The sequence below is a fragment of the Quercus lobata genome, chromosome 3, assembly GCF_001633185.2.
Source record: "Quercus lobata isolate SW786 chromosome 3, ValleyOak3.0 Primary Assembly, whole genome shotgun sequence".
NCBI lineage: Eukaryota > Viridiplantae > Streptophyta > Magnoliopsida > Fagales > Fagaceae > Quercus > Quercus lobata.
In genome coordinates, this window is record NC_044906.1 from 56,852,320 (window position 1) to 56,873,693 (window position 21,374).

At 33.6% G+C, this 21,374-nt stretch overlaps 1 protein-coding gene across 2 annotated transcripts; it reads left to right on the top strand.

Moving 5' to 3' along the window:
- The first annotated feature begins 15,056 nt into the window (after nucleotides 1–15,056).
- LOC115982404 (protein-tyrosine-phosphatase MKP1-like) lies at nucleotides 15,057–20,758 on the top strand. 2 transcript variants are annotated; one of them, XR_004089613.1, is made up of 3 exons: nucleotides 15,057–18,280; nucleotides 19,820–20,010; nucleotides 20,481–20,758. XR_004089613.1 is itself a non-coding variant. In XM_031104989.1 (2 exons), the coding sequence occupies exons 1-2, from the start codon at nucleotides 15,674–15,676 to the stop codon at nucleotides 19,907–19,909; spliced, it is 2,697 nt and encodes an 898-aa protein (XP_030960849.1). In that variant the 5' UTR covers nucleotides 15,057–15,673; the 3' UTR covers nucleotides 19,910–20,355. The 2 variants fall into 2 exon arrangements, 1 of the variants encoding a protein (XP_030960849.1); XM_031104989.1 differs by lacking the exon at nucleotides 20,481–20,758 and having other exon boundaries at nucleotides 19,820–20,355.
- Nucleotides 20,759–21,374: the final 616 nt, after the last annotated feature.

A 21,374-nucleotide genomic window follows, 5' to 3' on the forward strand; every position in this document is an offset into this window, starting at 1 on the left:
TCTGGAAAGCTTGAAGATTTGTGAAATGGGGAAATGATTTCCCCGTACACTTTATATGGAGGGAGAAAATGAGTGGGAATACTCTCACTCAAAATTCTAGGAAAAATATCAGCTGTTGTATTGGCACCTCATCGTTAGATGCGGGGAATATAACGCCGCCTAGAGCAATTAATGACGCCTCGTGAGCTACGAAGCATCAGTAGCAATTATGAGGCACATAAAATCGCACTCCCACACGTGTGAATCAAGGAATTAGTTGGTCTTATCTCTTAAAAATCAAAACCCCACTTTTTCTCCTCGGATGAGATGGAAAAACCGAAATTTTGAGGGGTTATTGTAGGGATAAGGGCCCAGGATCATATATTGGGCCTTGGGCCTTGGGCTTTGTCCGAGGACGTTGAATGGTCCGAGGAGGAAAAAATAGTTATTAGGGGTTTCAATTTAAAGTCTCATGAGTAAGGAACAAATGAAAGGTGGTCCGAGGAGAAACCCCTCCTCGGATATGATGAATGCAACTCAAGTATTTATTTCAGCAATTAGAATGACCCTCCAGGAAGCTCCAATGATAAGGACGTGCCTCATGAACATACGAGAAGGAAGGGAACCCAAAAATATCTAATGAAAAGCTGCTACCATCACATTAAATACACTTCAGCTACTTTTCTAGCTGCATTTATGTGGAGAAGACCTTTGAACAGTGCTGCCTTGACTTCCACAACTCACAGAAAGTCAAAGAGGGTGTCTGATGGGACAGATACTCAAGTAAGGGCTCAAATGATCAACAAGTGTAGGATCAAGATGGTCCAAAGGGAGCTATAAAATGTAAGAGACACTCCATGAGAGAAGGATCAGAAATTGATCAGAGAGCATTGTAGCAATCAAAATTATATTTGTAATTGATTTGTATGACAAAATACCTCATCGGACAGTGAATTCATTCAACTCTATCCTCCTTGTTCTTTCTTGATCACTTTTAAATCCATACTAGTCGTTGTCAAACTTATTAGGGCCTAGTTCTTCGACTCGCTCTCTACAAATTTATTGTACCGGGCTCACTGGGTCAAGATCTCATACATCTTGGATTTGGACTGCAAAACGTGTCCCTATAATAGTCATGTCAATTTTTTTTAGGCAAGAGTTGTAAAGTTAAGCTATAACCAAGTTTATAGTCAAATTTTTCCCTTTAAAATAATATCAAATGTTGGATTTTGTGATACTTAACAATTGAGCTTTCTTTCAGATGGGCAAAAATTGGTTGAATAGTTAATAATATCCGATTAGCACGAATTTGACATGTATATTAAAACATTAAAAAAATACAATTCAATTGTTAGATTTTCAAAATACATAGTTATGTTAATTTTTTTTAGGCGAGAGTTGTAAAGTTAAGCTACAACCAAGTTTATAGTCAAATTTTGCCCTTCAAAATAATATCAAACGTTTGGATTTTGTGATACTTAACAATTGAGCTTTCTTCAAGATGGGCAAAAATTGATGGAATGAGTCCGACTTACTTGTGTGCAACGAATTTGCCTAATGCACGCAAGCTTGATGCATGATTCATCACGTGTAACGTGTGTAAAGATTGATTATGGGTGTATTGATCTCACATTCAAGGTATAAAACTATCAAATACATGGCAATGTTTGATATAAAATTTGGAAATTGCTAGTAAACAAAAATATGGGGAATGGAATCTTTCAAACCCTTTTTGCTTTTGTATTGCAATGAGATCTAGGTGAGTTGAATGGTTATGAGAAGGGAGTGAAAATTTTTAGTATAGTTTGCCCGCTCCGGTACGGTACACATAAATATTTTTATAATTTTATTAAAATGATCAATTGTGATTGAAGTCATTTTATACGATTTCACATCATTGACATTAGTTTATTACGTACAAATCACAATCAATCTTGATAAATTATGATTGAAGTCATTTAATATAATTTCACATCATTAACATCAGTTTTATTATCTACAAATCTGAAATCACTATCAATCTTGAAAATTTTGTGTAACTAGATTTAGGGTTATTGTTGAATGTAAAGCTATATCCAATGGACAAAAAAAAAAATCTACACACAAATATCTCTTTAGTCTTGATCAATTTATGAAATATGAAGGACACTAGCCAACTTATCTAAAAGAGACATTAACACGTGATTGATACTAATTAAACATCAGATTGTTCGCTGAGATGATGAGGCAACAAAGGGCAAAACCCTGTGATCTGCTAGGAATTAATTGATTGCAGGCATGAATTTTGGTGCAGCTATATATCCTTATTTCCTTAATCAATACTCATTTTCATCTCCTAATTGGCCCATGTAGCTTTCCTTGCATCACGACATGACAAAGAAGGCATATATAATTGGGATGAATGCGAACAAAATATATGAATTTGAAACATAGACAAGTTGTTTGTATATAGACAGAATTATTTGTCGTCCTCCTCCCTTATCCACAGGTCTAGTCATTTACCAAAGATAATTTCTAACCCAAAAAAAAAAAAAAGGTGAGTCTTAAGGATGAGAAACTTGTTCATGTTATGTTATTATAAATCGTGATATTGTTGCCTTAAATTGTTCTTCATCACAACATCTTACAAAATAAAATATAAATAACAATTACTCAGCTTCAATCATAAATTACCAAAAATTCATCTTCAACCAAGGAACACAGAGCATCATTGAGTATGATGAGGTGAGGGCTTTCAATCCATGGAATCCATAAACAAAACCGCAAGGGGCATGTATCCCAAAGCGGACAATATTGTTGACATAAGGATTAAGGCATACGTGTTGTTAATATTTAGATATTCAATCCACATATAAGGGCTTCTCCTTTACCACATCCAAGCAATGTGAGATTCTGTGGATTGCAAGCCTCTCATCTCATCGTACTCACACCCATCCACGCTACTTGTGCCTCTTGGCCTTTTGGGTCACTACAATACACCCCCCTTATAGGTACACATGTCCTCGTGTAGGAGAAAATGCGTTGTGACCCACCTCTCACCCCCTTAATGTGCACAATTTCCTCATTGTGGATCTCAATCAAAAAAGGAAAAAAAAAAACACACACACAAACAAAAAGAAAACAACAAGTAACACCAATGACACAACTAATGCAAGCCTACACCTCCTTCGCGAACTTTGCCCTCCATTTCACAAGCTACTTTTTCACTCTCAGTAATTACCACCTCATTTTCAAGCTTGTTGGCTATTGCATGAGCTTCGCAGTAATTCACTCCCAAGTCCACAAGCAAGTGGATCAATCCACTCAAATCAATATCACAATATATATATATATATATATATATATATATAAAAAACAAAGAGCTCATGCGAGACTACATAACGTTCTGCCAAAAGTTTTTACCTCTTTTCACTAAGTTTTTTTACTGTTACCCAACAGTTCACATTAACTTATTTTTATTGTTATCTCATTAATTGCTTGAGCCACTATATTAGTATTAAAAACAAAAGCAAAAAATACAAATAAAATTAAAGACTATTAACCACCACCTCCATCATACTAGCCTCCCACTACCATCAAGTTGCCGAAATCCCTACGAATAATTTTTCTTTTCTTTTTTCTTTTTAAATTAGGGGCTTAAATATGAAGTATGGGTAATTTGGTTGGAAAGTTTTTGTTTTGGGTATATAAGTAGAGAGAATATTTGGTGCACAATGTAGAATCATATTCTACCATGATTTTAAACTATCTATAAGATGCATGCGCACTTGCCCACACCATGTCTTAATGTCGCACTATTGATGAGTGAAAGAAAGGAAGAGAATTGGGCATACTTTCATTTTATGGTATGTAGTCTGCGAACACAACATAAATTATTTGATTTCCATGGTCCTATTACTCTTTTGCATTTATGTTTGTTATTATGATTTTTTTTTTAAAAAAAAAATTTAATATTACCTTGAGAATGCTACAAAAAAGCAATGAAACTACTAAACCAATTTTTAATATCTCAAATTGTATCTATTTCTTTACTCTAATTTAATTTACCTTTTCTTTATAATATATATGCAACATTTTTCAAAATTGTCTTACATAAAATATCACAAAATAATCCATGCATTACACGGGTAACTTACAATTTACCCACAATGGTCATCAACTAAGCATATGATTTTCATCTTAGTTTCATTTTTCTATAATAAAATCGTGGATTTTATATTTCCAAGTTACCCACAATGGTCATCAACCGAGCATATAATTTTCATCTTAGTTTCATTTTTCTATAATAAAATCGTGGATTTTATATTTCCAAACTTACCTTACATAAAACCTCTCCTAAAATTACCCCTCATCCAATATTAAACTTTAAAACTCTCTAATTTTCTAAGCAAATTTTTCAAGTAGATGACTAGAAAGGTTGGATTGAATGAGAAAATTAACATAAATAAAACTAAGAAATGAATTAATTGCGTTGTAACCCACCTCTCACCCCCTTCATGGGATCAATGTCCTCATTGTGGATCTCAATCAAAAAACGAAAAAGCGCACACACAAACAAAAAGAAACCAACAAGTAACACCCATGACACAACTAATGCACGCCTACACCTCTTTCGCGAACATTTCCCTCAATTTCACAAGCTACTTTTTCACCCTCATAGCAAGTGCTACCTTACTTTTCCCTCAATTTCACAAGCTACTTATAGCAAGTACTACCTTATTTTCAAGCTTGTTAACTATTGCATGAGCTTCGCAGAAATTCACTCCCAAGCCCACAAGCAAGTGGATCAATCCACTCAAAATACCCACAATGGCAATCAGCCTGAGCATATAATCTTCATCTTAGTTTCAATTTTCTATGATAAAATCATGGATTTTATATTTCCAAACTTACCTTACATGAAACCTCCTCCTAAAATTACCCCCCTATCCAATATTAAACTTTAAAACTCTAATTTTCTAGGCAAAATTTTCAAGTAGATGACCAAAAAGGTTGGATTGAATGAGAAAATTAACAGAAATAAAACTAAGAAATGAATTAACAACGTACTCAAGGTTTCTTTCTCATTTACCGTGCCTCTTCTATGTTTTTTATTTAGGAAGCATGGATACGAACACGGATATGACCCGATGAAATTAGCAATTTCTGAAAGATTATAACATAAAATTATTGATACACCATGAATACGACACGAACACAACACATATACAATATAGGTGCGGCACTCTAAATGAAATATCCATGATTCCTAACTTTTTATTTTAGTTTTATGTGTCTTAATAGTTACTCTCTTTTATGCTTTTTATTTTAGTTTTATGTGTCTTAATTGTTTCTGTAATGGTAAACAGTGAAGTGGGTTACGGCTGTGAACGAACTTAAAGTTGGCCAAGTATAATTGTGCCAAACCACACGTGGGTAAATGCCTTGTTTTCTTCCTTTTACTTTTAATCAAAGCGAATCTTCTTCTTTTTTACTTTTTTCTTGGTAGATCCATATGAAGTTTTGATATGAATTTTTGGGGCATAAAGTGCCTTTTACTCTTTTAGGCCCCTACAGTGTGATTCACGCCATAGTTGTTGTTGTTGTTGTTGTTTTTTTTTTTTTTTTTTTTTTTTTTTGTCTTTAATTTTTTTTTTCTTCTTCTTCTTGGGAGATAGTCCACCACGTTCGTCTGTTGAATACAAATCCAATTTGTCTGTTATAGTGACGCTTTTAATAGTTCATAGAGAGACAATTCTTAAAGACTTGGACAAGTGGGGGGCCATCAACTAGAGAAGAATGCCATTTCTTTTCATTTTTCTTCGCCCACCTTTCTTGACATTTAATTCTTTGAATTTTTTTCCCCTCATTTTCGGATATAACCTTCCCTGACTATAACAGAAATGGATCTTGCAATTATAATTAATAATTATGTTCCACATGCCTGAATGATAAAAATAAACTTAGATTAGAATATATTTGCCCATTAACCCATTTTTTTCATATTTTAATTGTTTTGAGTTCTTCTTTTTTATAATAAGTTGAGTTATTAGTCCACCATAAATCAAAATAAATTGAAATTAAAAAAATATGTATTAAATTGAAACTCACCATAATTCAAAATAAAAGTATTATGAAATGTTGTCCGATTTTGTTGTTTCTTTAGACTTTCTAGTTTGTTTTTGTCTTGTCTTTTGAGAAAATCTATAAAAACACACACACAAAAAATGCTAAAATACAAATTGTACATTCTAAATTTGACTGAAATTTATTTCAATCATCTAACTTTATTTTCATTCAATTGAATCCTCCAAGTTTAAAATTTATTCAATTCAAGTTTTTTTATCCAATTTCGTTAAAAAAAAAATTGCTGTTAAATTTGCAATTAAAAAATATTTTTTAATGGCAGTTTTTTAGCAAAATTGGACAAAGAGATTTAAATTGAATAAATTTAAAACTTAGAGAACTTAATCCAATAAAAGTAGAGTTAGTAAACTTATATAAATTTCAGTCAAACTTAGATGAAGTAATTTGCATTTTAGCAACAAAAAAAAATGAAAAAAAAAATCATATTTGTTGATTTGATAAATTGTTAGTAGTAAATAAAAAATTAATACCAATAATGAAGTCCAATAAGAGCTAATAAAAACTTATCAATTCAACTATTGTAAAAAATATTATAAAATTTTGTTCGTACCTAACATTTGCTCTTTTGTTTTTGTCGTTGTTTGTGTTTTGGGTGAAGATAACAAGGCCAAGCTGACGGTGGTCTCATGTGAAAAGCTGAACAGTTCAAACAAATTGCAAACTCAATGACAGAGTAATCACTGTCACGAACCAAATTCACCCTTCGGCACTTTTCTTCCACTAGGCTGTCACCACCATGTGAGCATGCAAAGTGTAAATTCTTTCTTTCCTAATTGCAAGTAGCTAGCAAGTGGAAAACTCAAAGCGGCAGTCGACAAGAGAAGAGACCAAGTCAAAAATTCAGACACATTACAGTAGTGATGACTGAACACTAAACCCTATTGGGTTAAAAGTTTGAACATGAAGCAACTTTATTGACCAATCATCATCATCATATATGAGGCCCTTGTTTGTTTGTTTCGTTTGCTTCGTTGTTAAGTTTGTTCGGCTGTTATTACTTGTTCCTAGCTAACAACAACAATTTGCCATTGACAGCTGCTTCACGTGGCAGATCAAACTCCACTAAGATCACAGTGTTTTTTGGGGATGTTTTTGATGTTTCTTTCTGCTACTGCCCCAATGGCGGCTCAGTTTTGACCACAATGCACGGATACTGTACGCCTTCCAGAAAAGGAAGGAGCCATATCGCACAGCACAACAGTATATGCTTGTAATTCAGGACAAAGTTTGGCTACCTATATAGTTAAAACTCCTACTAAAAATTTAACAAGATTTTGAAAATATAATCATTGAATTGTATATTATTTATGTTCTTAATTTGCATATCAAATTTTGTATCAATTAAATGTTATTTACTATTTGATTTAAAAACTTATTTTTTATACATAATTTTACATTACAAAAACTTAAAATTTAAACATTTGATTAATAGCATAACTATTAATTTTTGATTTTTCAAAAACTTTGCAAGCATAAATGATATAAGAAAAAAATGTAAATAAAAAGATATTAAATAAAGTTGTAATCATTTTGTTGCCAAATTCTATCCTTGTGTATATAAATAAATAATGTTATATATGTCCACCGCATTTTTAGAATAAATCCTAGGTAAGAAATTGTTATTAGGAATACAAAATTGATATCAATAGTAAGTTTTGGATTATAACCAATAATAATTTGCCACCTAAAATTTGTTGTGCAAAAATATTGAGAAAATGTCATAGATGTATGATATAAATTAGTTGAAAAAATTATATAAGAAGACTCGTAATGTTTCACATTAAGCCATAATTTTTAGCTTTTATCAATTAAAGTCTTAAATTAGTAAAACCATTTTGATTTGAAGTATATATCCGTCTTCCTTTGCTTTTTAAGAATCAAATCGTCTAATTTTTTTTTTATCCTTATGCATGTAGCAAACTTTAAGTATTTTAAAATAATTAACATAGTTTCTCTAAGTGGAACTCTATTGCCAAAATTACAAAAAAGTTTGAAAAATACTATTCCAATTTAAATTTTACTGTCAATAACTTCTAGAAATTTAAAATATTTTTCATTATTTATTTTATATTTTTTTAATAATTTATCATATTATTTGTTTTAATAATACATTTCGGGTCTTACAAGTCATGTTTGTATTATGTGATTCATTAAGTATACTAAAATTATTAGTATATTTTAGTTTAAGTGAAACTCTATTACCAAATTTAATGAAAAATTAAAATATTACTCAGTCTAAAACTCAATTATCAAAAGTTTCAAGAAATATAAAAAGAGCTTAGTTAGTTATTTTAAACTATTTTATAATCTATTGTAATTTTTTTTTTTTTACTTATCTTATATGATACATTCATCATGAAATTGAAAGTAATTTATGATATAGTTTTTACTTTAGTAAACATAGCAAAAATAATAAATAAAGGAATGTCATGTGCTCATTGGTCTAGGACATGATGTAAATTTGAAGGTCTAAAGTTCAATCCACCTTACTATCAGTTCATGGGTTTCCAAGGTATTTCATGGACAGAGTGAAATAGCTTGACTAATGGTTGGAACGCCACTTCTTTATATATATATATATATATATATATATATATATATATATATATATATATATAAAATAAAATAAAAAATTAATATAGGTCTAGAAGTTGTAGTTGAGCCAAAAGGCATCTCTTTATTTGTGCCAATTTTCATGAAATTTTATTACATTCTAATTAAAACTTAATTACCAAAGTATTAAAAAATTCAAAAGATTTATTATTCTAATAAAAATTCAATAACCAAAAGTCTCAAGAAAAATCAAAAGAAGACTCATTATTCATTTTAAACTAGCTAGTTTAATCATTGTAAGGGCTTGGACCCTTGAATTGGGAATGACCCACGTCACCAAAGCCCAACACAAAGAGGGGCCCACATGACTAAGGCCCATTACAGTGTGGTTGGCCCATATGGTTAAAGTCAAACACGGAGGAGGTGGGATTAGCTCGCTAACAAAATAGACAAGTCCTCAGTAATATAGAGTTACGCTCAGGCCAAGTTGGGCCCAACACCAACAAGCCAGTCAAAGGAAAGATTGAGGGAGAATAGACATTCGAGGTCGGAACTGAACATTGTCAAATAACTTTGGGGAGTTCGCTGTCTAGCACTAATTGGCATTTGGAACAAGTTCCAAGGAAATCCTTTGAAGTCGTTAGGATTCCTAGGGATTCAGACAGGTGTGGGAAAGTGTGTCAACTGGGGAAGTAATGATAACTCCCCAAGTAAGGAGAGACTATAAAAGGGGGGAAGGTGAACATGTTAGGGGGTTGGAAAAATTAGGGTAAGAGAGAGTGAGAGTAAGGGAAACACAGGGAACCAGTGGGAAACGTAGGGAAACTGGAGGAACTACATTGCGTTGAGGGTTGAGGGAAGACAAGCCAGGCGAGGTTCAGGGCCTAATCTGTAGGATCATGACATATCCCACATATAAAGAAGTTGGGGCCCAAATACAAACTGATAACAAAGTTTTTGGCCGCCACAATCATATATCATAATTATATGTTTGATAATTAAAGAATTTTGTCAATAGATGCTAAGGGCATTTGTATATAAAATACTTTTAGAAATTTTTTATGAAAATAAAAAGAACAAATGATTTTTTTTTATAGTCTTTTATAATTCTCATAAAAGTGGATATTAAAATTTTCATAAAATAATTCATTAACAAATACTCTAAGGACATCCATTAACCAGGTATATAATTAACTTTGGATCTTCTATGTTGTGCATACCCTATTTGATTCAGTATAAGTGTTATACACTTCTAGCTACAATGTGCTTTGTTTTATGATATATTATAAGTATATTATTGAAATAATTAATATACCTTTTCTTAAGTAGAACTCTTTCACTAAAATTTGAAAAACTTTAATACTATTCTGGTTAAAACTTCATAACCAAACATTTCAAGTTATTTTAGATTATTATAAAATTCTGTTATGATATTTTAGTTTTGATAACAAATATACTTCACCAGGTTACATATAATATTTTTTTTTCTTTTATTTTTACTTTATATATTTTATCATGTAATTTCAATCATTTCATTATTTTTCATATAATTATTTTTTTTTTAAATTGTGCATTGTACATGCAACCACAGGTTTAAGAAAAATGGAGATATCACCTAGAGTAATCAATATAAAGGGGGTATTATTTCAACAACCAATATAGTAAATAAAACAATAAATTTTTTTTTTTTTTAGAAAATAAACTACACATTCAAGACCTTTCAAACTCAAACTCTCACCTTTACTTTGAAAAGGGGGTTGGGGGGGGGGGGGGGGGGGTTGTTATGGCCTAAGTGACCAAAACCAATAGTAGATTCATGCACTTGTAAAACAAGCAACTTAACATTGGGTTAGTTTAGAGCTAGTAAAATATTCTCTAGTATATAAATTTTATATTGAGTTCATTGAAAAAAGAGCCAGTTAATAGGTACCCTTAAAGTAATTATTAATAAACTATTTTAGGAAAGTTTCGACACCACTTTTATGAGAAATATAAAAAGTTATCATAAAAATTAATTGCTTTTTTCTTTTCCCATAAAAAGTTTTTAAAAATATATCCAAAACAAATATCCTTAGTATATCTATTAACTTTTTCCTAATAAAAAATATATAGTCGTTAAGGGCTTTCACACATTAGATGTAAGTCATCAAGCCAAACCACATAAACTTTCGTTTGTACTCTCTCTTACATGTTTATGCTCATCATTTAATCATTACTGTACGGCACCGAGGTACCCTGATCCATTTGGGCCTTGGGATCAGGCCCAGCAACATGGCCCACATCTCCAACCTCTTTCTACTCTACCCTCACAAACTACAAGCCCAAGTTTCATTATCTGATCTTTACTCAGCATAACATTCCTGAATAATAAAGAAAGACTAAAATCCGAGCACACCATAGCATGCTCAGCAATTCCCAGGAAATATCGCTATCGAGCATTCCTACTTGAGTTGGAACCAAGTTCCAAAGCCACATTCGCCGCATTCCACCCCCACCTAACCACCTACTTACAATTGATGATATTGGACCTCCAATTGCACTAACTATGGTTATAATCATAGTCTCCCCACTAATCTAGAACTATAAATATAAGAAGATGGAAAGGAAAAAGGGTTGGTTGAGAGGTTCACAAAAATAGAGAGTAGAGAGAAATAGTGATTCAGAAAGAGAGAGAATAAACTACGTTGAGTCTCTGTGCCGAGAACGACCCAAAGTAGGAAATCCTAAGCCCACCATATAAGTAAGTTGTGAGCCCAAGTGAGGTCAAGCCCAATAGCCTCATTTCAGGCACACACAATTACATACAATCACACACAACTACTTTAACATGACTCTCCAACAAATTCATTGGAGTTAACATCCTTATTGGTGATAGAATGTCTTTCACTGGCCTCTTTGAAGAATATCTAAAGGTTGCCTTCCATCTTCTTAGTTAACAATAAGTCACCACCGCGCGCACACCCTTGGTGTGGTGGTCACTCCACAAGTATAAGTGCTTTGTGGGGTGTGAGAGGTAAATGTTGGAATTCAAGTCTCCAGGAGAGAGTCTCACACACATATACACTTAGATTAAATTAGAATAGAATTTCTATCTTGTAAAAAAAAAAAAAAAGAGTCAATGATATAAAATTTTAAAATTTTGTTAATTGATGCTTAAGGGTATTCGTTTAGGAAATACTTTTAGAAACTTTTTATGGAAAAGGAAAAAAAAATAATTGATTTTTTTTTTTAAGTTTTTTATATTTTCCATAAAAGTGGTATCAAAATTTTCTTAAAATGATTAATTAACTAATACCCTAAGGACTTCTATTAACAGACCCAAAAAAATTCATTGTTTACAAGTGATATACTGTAACTAGTGTATAATAAAAATAAAAGGTTAAAGTGCAAAACACACCTTTGAAGTTTTGGGCTATTTATATTTTACACCCTAAAGTTTTTATTTGCATCCCTCCATCCATATTTTCTGTTAAGTGTCACACAATCTTGTCTGTATGTCTAGTTTGTCTAATAAAATAATACCACGTCATTTTCATTATGTCACGTGACATTATTTTTATTGGATTATCTAAACATATACGGCAAGTTTATGTAGCATTTAAATATAGATGAATGGACTACTAATGCAATCGTAATATAACTTTAAGAAATAAAATTCAAATTTTGAAACTTTAAAAATGTAAAATTCAAAGACCAATAAACTTTAGGGGTTTAGTTTACACTTAAGCCAAAATAAAATTAGTGGTGAGACATATTAAAATAGCTGTACTTAATCACAATTTATTATGTTATTAAAAATTTCTAGGAAAAAAATTCATTCTTGACCATAACTAAAAGCGTCACGGACACGTGACTAACATTTAAAAAAATATATGTATCATTAATTGGTAGTCAACAGTAAGCGCCATAATATATCCGTAACACTTTTTCTTATTCTTTTTTAATAGTAGTATTATTTATTGCTATGACTGAAGAATATGAGAAAAGCATATGCTCGTTTTTCATCAAAATTTGAATGGTTTGATACGATGGTGGCTGTTAATGCACTCAGTGACTGTAGGCCTGAGTGCAGTACCACACCACATACAAGTTCCAAATTCCTTATAAATATAGTAGAATAAATTCAACATGTAAACATCAAATGCTGCATCCAATCACAGAAGAAGATTTACAAACCAGGTGGCATAAGTGAATAAAAATCCTTAGGTAAATTTTGAGGGATTTTTTTTAATGGATGCCTTGTTGGAATTTAGATCATTAACAAATAGTCTCTAAGAGCACTCATTAACTGCACTTAATTTTTTTTTTTAACAAACAAGGATGTCTAGATCTTTTGAGTATTTGATTATTTCCTCGGGTATGTGCAATCTTTCCATCCCACACATACCAGGTTATTACAAGAAGGAATTTCATAGAGGTGGCCCGAAGATGTTAGCAAGAGATTTTGAACAAGGGAGTCAATCTTGACCGGAGGTTATACCAGTTTGACCAGTGAAATGATATATTTCGGTACCAGTCAATACTGGTGTACTGTTTCGGGTTTACCGCTATTTTTTATATTTATAAATATATATATATATATATATTATAATAAAAATAAAAGTTTACCATAAAACATTACCTCAATTCAAAACAAATTATTTATCATTTTAGATTTTAGACTTTAGCATACTAAGAAAACAAATAATACTAATAAATTATCATCCTACCCTTACAAAAATTCAAAAATTACAAAACTTAAAAAAAAAAAAATGAAAAAGAAAAAAGAAAAAAGAGGCTTATTTCTATACCGGCTAAAACGCTCGAAATCGACCGGTACACAACAAGTATTTAAATCGATACAAAACGTTAACGTTTCAATATCGGTGCACGTACCGGTATGGTACATACCGGCTGGTACAGTATGATATTGACCACATTAATTTCGAACTTAAGATCTCATGAATATCATAAGGCCTTAGAATCCACTAAACTGACCCATTGGGGTTAACCCTACCCAATTTTGAGTGTTTCATTTTATGTTCTCTCTATTACAACGTACCTCATATTATTTTTCCAAAATAATTAGGTTTAAAATAAAAAAAATTAACATAGCATACTACAACTAATGGATCATGAAATTTGAACACTAATTATAAGAGTAAGACAAAGTATTCTTATTTGAATACATGGAAGGCAAGATGAACACCTCATGGTGAGCATAACATTCGAGTCACCACTAAAGGCATGTTTGGTAGACTGTAATAATAATTACATAGGAATAAGAATAAGTATTATTGGAAGTAATTATGGGGACACATTATTTTTTACAACCGTTTTCCAATTGCAATAGTTTGTTGTGATTAAAGTAATATCATTTTCATCTAAGTCCACTATTAACACCATTTTTATCATGCATCAATCATGATAGGCTATATCATTGTTAGCAATTATACATTTGTGTCCAAACTTTATGGGCGGGTAGCCAAATTTTATGTCAAAATTGGAGGAATGTATTTCTACTATAATTATAATAATAATAATAAAACTCTCCCAAACCAAGTTTTATTACTAATAAATAGAGCTTTTTTTTAGCTAAATCCTAGAATTTTTAAAATAATTAAATGTATGAAAGTAAAATTCTAAACACATAAAGTCGATTTTCTATTACTACCTCCGTCCCAAATTGATGGTCTTGCTTAAAAAATTTAACATTTTAAGAGAATATCATTTATTGTGTAGTCTTTTAATAAAAAATGTACAAATTTATAAATTTACCCTCATTAATTTAAACTTAAAAAAAAATGATACGACCTCCATTAGTCCATCCCAAAATGTTGATTATGTTTAAAAAATCCAATTTTTTATAAGAACATCATTGAATACATGGTCATTTAAAAATGTACAAATTTTCAAAATTATCTTCATTAATTTAAACTATAGGAAAGAATCACATTGACTTTTAAATAAAGTAAAATGCAAGATAAAAATTTTATTTATTAATTTTGAGAAGAAAATTTTATTTTGAATAACTCAAAATAAAATTAAATACCAATAATTTGGAACAGAAGAAGTATTGACTTTTTAAATAAAGTAAATAATAAGATAAGACAGTTAAAAAACAACTACATTTCAAAACATCCCAAAAATAGGAAATGGAATAAAAAAAAAATAAAATAAAAAACCAAAACTTTCTTAGTTGTAAAATTCAAGGTTCTTTGTTTGATAAATTCTTGGTTTGAAGTTAAAAACATTAAAAAACGTTTTAAATGACATCACAAGCTAGACTTGCATGTCTTTGAAAACCAAAAAAAAAAAAACACTACTATTACTCATCTAACGCTGACGTGGCAGTTTGACCCAGTCTCTCTCTCTCTCTCTCTCTCTCCTCCTCAGTCCAAAAGAGACAAATCTCTTTCCCAAAAAACCCAGCCATGACATGAACCCAATCCACTTTGGTAACTCACTTCTTCAACTCGTTCCCTTAAACTCAGTTCTCTCTCTCTCTCTCTCTCTCTATTAGGGTTTCAAAAGTCTGCTGCTAGTACACACACAAAACAAGCGACCTTTCAACTTGAAAGAGATAGATTCTTTGGAGTAAGTCTCTCTTCAACAATTTCGACTGTATTTAATTCTCTCTACTATTACACTGTATGTAATTTTTTTCTTCTATCTTCCACTTTTCCTCTTTTTCTTGTTGTTGAATCTGTAAGCCAAACTATATACTTCTCAGCTAGAGTTTTTTACTGGGTCATATTCGTGTTTGAATTTTCTTCTTCTTTGTCCATCTAGATAGAAAGATTGTACTTTTAGAGAGAGAGTTAGATAGTCATAGAGAGAGATAGAGGGTCAAGGGTTTTAGGTGAGAAAAAAAAAAAGTGAGAAGGGAGACTGAGAATTTTCAAATATCTGCTATTTATTCCAAAGAAACTCATTTGGCTTGTTTCTATGACCTTTCTTGGAACAATCCTTTAATGGGTGTCAGTTAAATTTGTAGAATTTTGTTATATATTTTTTTTTCCCTTCCCTTTTTAGTATGTTAGGGGAAGAAGATAAAACCCCGGTTACCGGAGGAGGTACCCGGAGAACCTATTTGCGGTCAGTTTCATGGACTGACCGGTCTCCTTCCAAGCCTAATCCATGCCCTAGCCCTAGACCACAATTGAATAGTAAAGTGCGGTCATGCTTGCCCCCACTTCAGCCACTTTCAATCAACCGGAGGACTGCAGAGGAGTGGCCAAAGGCGGGTTCTGATGATCTGGGCATATGGCCTCATCCCCAAACCCCGAGAGGGGAAGCTAAACCGCTTGAGAATTCAAATTCGGAACAACCACCCGTGAAAGAATTCCAGTTTAAGAGGGAAAAGCTTGCGTTTTATAACAAGGAATGCTCGAGAATTGCTGAGCATATATACTTGGGAAGTGATGCTGTTGCAAAGAACCGCGAGATTTTGAGGAAGAATGGGATCACCCATGTGCTGAACTGTGTTGGGTTTGTTTCTCCTGAATATTTCAAGAGTGATCTTGTGTATAAGACACTTTGGTTGCAAGACAGCCCATCTGAGGATATTACAAGTATTCTCTATGATGTGTTTGATTACTTTGAAGATGTTCGGAAGCAAGGTGGGCGAGTTCTTGTGCATTGCTGCCAGGGAGTGTCACGATCGACCTCTTTGGTTATTGCATACCTCATGTGGAGGGAGGGCCAGAGCTTCGAAGATGCCTTTCAATATGTGAAGGCAGCACGAGCGGTGACTAACCCAAATATGGGTTTTGCTTGCCAACTTCTGCAGTGCCAGAAGCGAGTACATGCTGTGCCTGCAAGCCCGAATTCGGTGATTAGGATGTATCGGATGGCCCCCCACTCATCATATGCTGCTCTTCATCTGGTACCAAAAATGTTAAGCCATCCAGGTGCACAAGGCCTTGACTCTCGTGGAGCATTTATTGTGCATGTTCCTTCTGCTATATACGTTTGGACTGGGAAAAATTGCAATATTGTGATGTCAAATAGTGCTATGGGAGCTGCACATCAGGTAATTCGGTATGAAGGGGCTCAGGGACCGATTGTGAGTATCAAAGAAGGTGAAGAGCCATCAGAATTTTGGGATGCTCTTGCCAACGGGCAACTCCTAGCAGACAATTCTGAGAGTATGGAGGTCAGAAAGGAAGGGAATTTGTGTTCCAAAAATGATTTGGTTGCTGCAGCAAATCAAGTTAAGGCTGGTGAAAGGGAGGTGGATGAATATAACTTGGATTTTCAAATTTTTCACAAGGCGATTGCTGGTGGGGTTGTTCCACCTTTTTCAGTTTCAAATACTGAATCAGAAACTTGCCTCCCCGCCCGAGAAAATGGATGGGGGAGACTAAGATGGAAGCTTGCTAATGGTCTCATGAAAGAATTTGTCACCTCCTCCAAACTGAACAGTGATTGTACTCAATCCAGTGATGAATCAAATATGATTTTAGACGCACAGAAAGCAGTAAAACGCTCTCTTGGTCTGATTGAACCATCACCACTGTTATCACCATCAATTGAACCATGTGGTTCGCCAGATTCCTTTGATTGTTTCCCAAATGGCAGCCCAGATAGGATAAGGGAAACTTCTAAAGAAGTGGAACACTCTGTTACTCTTACTGATTCTTTCTTGTCAATGACACCTCCTTGTGCTTCGCCAGATTCATATTCCTGTTCTTTGACAACTGATCCTGCCTTGTCACCCACACCTACTTGCAGTTCACTAGATTCTTTTTCTTGTTTTCCGGGCCGCAGCCCGAAGTTCAGCTCCAAGTCCCCAACAATTTCGCCATCAACCTCTGATTACGCCAGTTCATTTACCTTTTCACCATCATCATCTAATTGGTCTGACTTGTCATACTTGTCTTCGCAGCAGCCTTCACCTTCGGGCTGGGAATCTACAGATCAATTTTTTCAAATGAATGCTTCCTTAGCAGATAATTCTAGTTTGATTTATAAAGAAACTCTGCCTGCAAAGGAGGTTTCTGATAAACATACTTTGAGAGTTGGAAATGCTTCTTTGCCATGTAAAGGAACTTCACCCTCTATTGCGGAGCGCAGAGGGAGTAATCCTCCACCTCGAATGTTATTACCCTCAGCTGATGAGCCATCTCAAGTCCCTAAGAATCTGGTACGATCATGGTCCTTCGCTTTACCTGACATCGAGGATGATGTGATGAATGATGTTGATTGCAACCAATCTGAGCATGAAGCCAATGGAGATGAGATTATGTTTGATACTGGATTTGAATTACAAGGTGAGATTGAAAGTAAGAAAGAGGACGATAATAAAATTCATCCTCTGTCAGGTGATATGATCAACAGGGTTGCAGGAGTGGTAACCCCAGTTTTGTTCCAGTGGCCTTGTATGAATAAATTGGAGATGCAATCTTTTTGCATTCTTGATTCCAGATCTGTATACTTTCTGTTGGCTCCAGATGTGAGTGTAGGCACCAATAGTCGCAAAATCTTATTTGTATGGTTGGGGAGTGAATTTTTGGATGTGAAAGGGCAGAGTCAGTTGATCAGCATCGATGGAAAATGGGATAGTAGTAATCTTCACTGGGAGACAGTTGGTCACAACTTCCTTAATCACATGGGTTTGCCAGCGGATATCCCTGTACAGGTAATATTTCACTTTATATTTATATGATGTGTTTTATTGAGTCCTTGTTGCATGGCATGCTTTAAATGTTCTTGACATCTTGAGAGAGATTAATTATATTGTCTTTTAATTAGAAACTTAAAACTTTTATGATGTTGACATACAGCATGGTTACTAAAGTGGATAACACTAGCTCCATAAAAGGTAGCCCCACCAGGAAAAAGAAATTACATCTTTTTCTTTTATTCCTGGAGGAGAATGGGGTGTTGCTGTGGAGGGTATGGGGGAAAGAGGGGGGAGAATGTATAAAGAGAAGCAAATAAAACCTACCAAAAAAAAGAGCAAAACAGGTTTTGGTGTGGGGGAGGAAAAGCCAACATGAAAACTGAGTCTTAGTATATCTTATCATCATTGCATATTATTCTTTGGCTTCTTCACCCATAGTAACATTGACTTTCACTACATTGTGTCATCAACTGAAAGAAATGAAAAAAATGAAATTTGAGGGGACCATTGTCAGAAGTGTATCAGAAATGAAACTTAGTAATGCATAAGACACTAGAAGACTTTCTAAGATTTCTAGCATGATCCATTTGTTTAAGAAGTCTGTCATATGGATCAAGACTTGGAGATTTAGACTTTAGAGTGAAGATTGAATGTGGCATTGCCAAACAATTGCATGTAAGTGTTCTTTTCCAAGTCACAAGGAAAATTATATGGAATTAAATTTGTTGAAATAACTTTCTCTGGCTTCAGCTATTGAACATGTGTGTATCTGCTAAAATAAATATAACATAAAGTATGTCAAGAGCCTTGTAGCTCAATGGCATTGCATGGTCTCCTTTATGAGAAGAAACACTGTTCGAATCCCCTCTCCCCCGCTTGTTGTAACAATTGAATTCTCAAAACATAAAGTAAATGTGCAATTTAATTGCCCACGATTCATAACCTCAAAATCTAAATTACATCAGAGCCAGTGGAATTATGTTTTATGGCAGTAGTCAGTTGGTTAACCACTAAACTGTAATTACAGAGGGAAATGAAGACAGCATTTGAGTCTCACAGACAAAATTTATGACCTCTTTAACTTTTCCTGGCTACTTCTTGAAAATTTTGATCATGTCTGTCTTTCATGTCCATTTCCTCACGGTGGATCAATGATCCTGGAACATGATTCTCAAGGACAGTATTAAATTATGGCAACTCTTCTAGCGCTTAAAATGTCATACTGAGGTAGCAGTAACAGGCTTACAGCAATTTCTGTCCAGACTAATAATACTTCAATAAGATGAATTAGCTAGTTGAGCTGCTTTTCTTTCATATTTGAAAGGCTATACATGCAAGTCATGTTTTGTTACTTTAAAGTGAGATAAACCTGTGGTATATTTTGGCTGAAGTAAAAAGCAAATAAGTAATAACTACACTTTTCTCTTCCCCCAAAAAATAATTAAAAATTCGTTTCTTGTGGCTTAGAAAAGCATGTAAGAAACCATGTGTTGGGCTTTTCGGTTGGATACAATGTCTTTATATTTTGTTAACAAGATATATGTTATGTGTCAGATAATAAGAGAAAGTGAAGAGCCAGAACAGTTTCTAAACTATCTCAGCTGTATATCATCCCATAAGACACAAGACCGAGGCTGCAATTGAGACTGTTTAGCAAAGCATGCAGCATTTTTCAAGAATTCAATTCCTAGTCAATTTAGCTCTTGCATGGAATGTCAAAAAGGGTCTGATGCATATTGTGAAAGGTAAGTCAGCATCCCGGGCAGTAGAACTGATTATTATCTGCTTGTGTGATGAATGGTAAGGATGTGAATCATTATTACAGCAAAGCATGTACAGAGAACAAGCCTGTTCTACAGTTACAGGAATTAGAAGTATATAATATTAGATAATATAAGTAGTAAATTAAAAGCTTTTGTGTTATTCTTTTCCCTGTTAGGCCTTTTCTTCTTCTTTACTGCTCCTTTTTTTTCATCCCTTCTGGTAGCTCTTAGTTTTTGTTTATCTGGGCTTTGGCTACATTGAGCACCGAAGGTGTTGCTGTATGTAATGAAATAAGAAAGCAGCAAAGCCATCTTTCTTAAAGAGCAGATCTTTATCTCTCTGCGTTTCATTTTCTATACTTGATATTCAGATACATGATTTTATGTTTGAAATAGGCTGGTTATTGCACAATGTTGAAATTGCTCAAGGTTTCTTTCATTCCTTTATGCAGGGCTAAGGAAGGTTTCAGAAGGTCATACTAACACAGTAGTTATATTCACACGTGATATTTCCCAATCTTAAACTATGGGTACCATATTTGTTTTTGTATGGACCATAATCTACAATTTTGAAGTCTGATTATATAGAACAGACGCCTCCTAAATCAGGATTCAGGTCCCATATTGGTGAAAGCAACTACTAAAAATATTCAGTGGTAGTGCTAAAAATTTAGCTTCTAGCACCCAAAAAAACTATTTTATCTATTTTAACTTACCATTTCACAACTCACCTTACATTAATGCTCTTATTTTTTACTACATAGTTAACACTATTCATTTATTTATTATTTTCTCTCTCTTCTTCTCTCTCTCTGTATCTTCTCCCTTCCACAGCCACCAAACCATGACCTAAAATCAACCACCACCATCATGGCACCACCTCCACCACCATAACCACCAAACCCACATCCACATCAAACACAAACCCATATGAATATATCCTTAAAAAAAAAACCAGATCAAACCACCCAAATTTCATCAATTGCCGCTAGCAAAAACCAACAAATCGAAAACCCACAAATCGGACTACCCAAGAATACAAAACCCACTAGATCGAATCACCCACTACCAGTCACCACTACAACTCGATCTCAACCCAAACCCACACCCACGGATCATTGAACCCACCCTAACAACCTACCACCACCACATCACCACCAAAATACCTAGCAATCTAGAACCCACAAACCCACAAACTCAGAAATCCCATGTAGTCACCAATTCCAACACATTTTGTTGAGAGTTTTGAGTCATAGAGAGGAGAGGAGGGAGGAGAGATCGGTGTGAAGGTGAAGCTCAAGCTCAGCCAAAGAAAAAAGAGTGAGAGAAGTCTGAAGCAGCTTCAG

Excerpts from the sequence above, each read along its gene's own strand:
- LOC115982404 (XM_031104989.1), top strand. The coding sequence starts at position 15,674 with ATGTTAGGGGAAGAAGATAAAACCCCGGTTACCGGAGGAGGTACCCGG. Across the intron at positions 18,281-19,819 it reads CAGCGGATATCCCTGTACAG|ATAATAAGAGAAAGTGAAGA; the intron begins GTAATATTTCAC and ends GTTATGTGTCAG.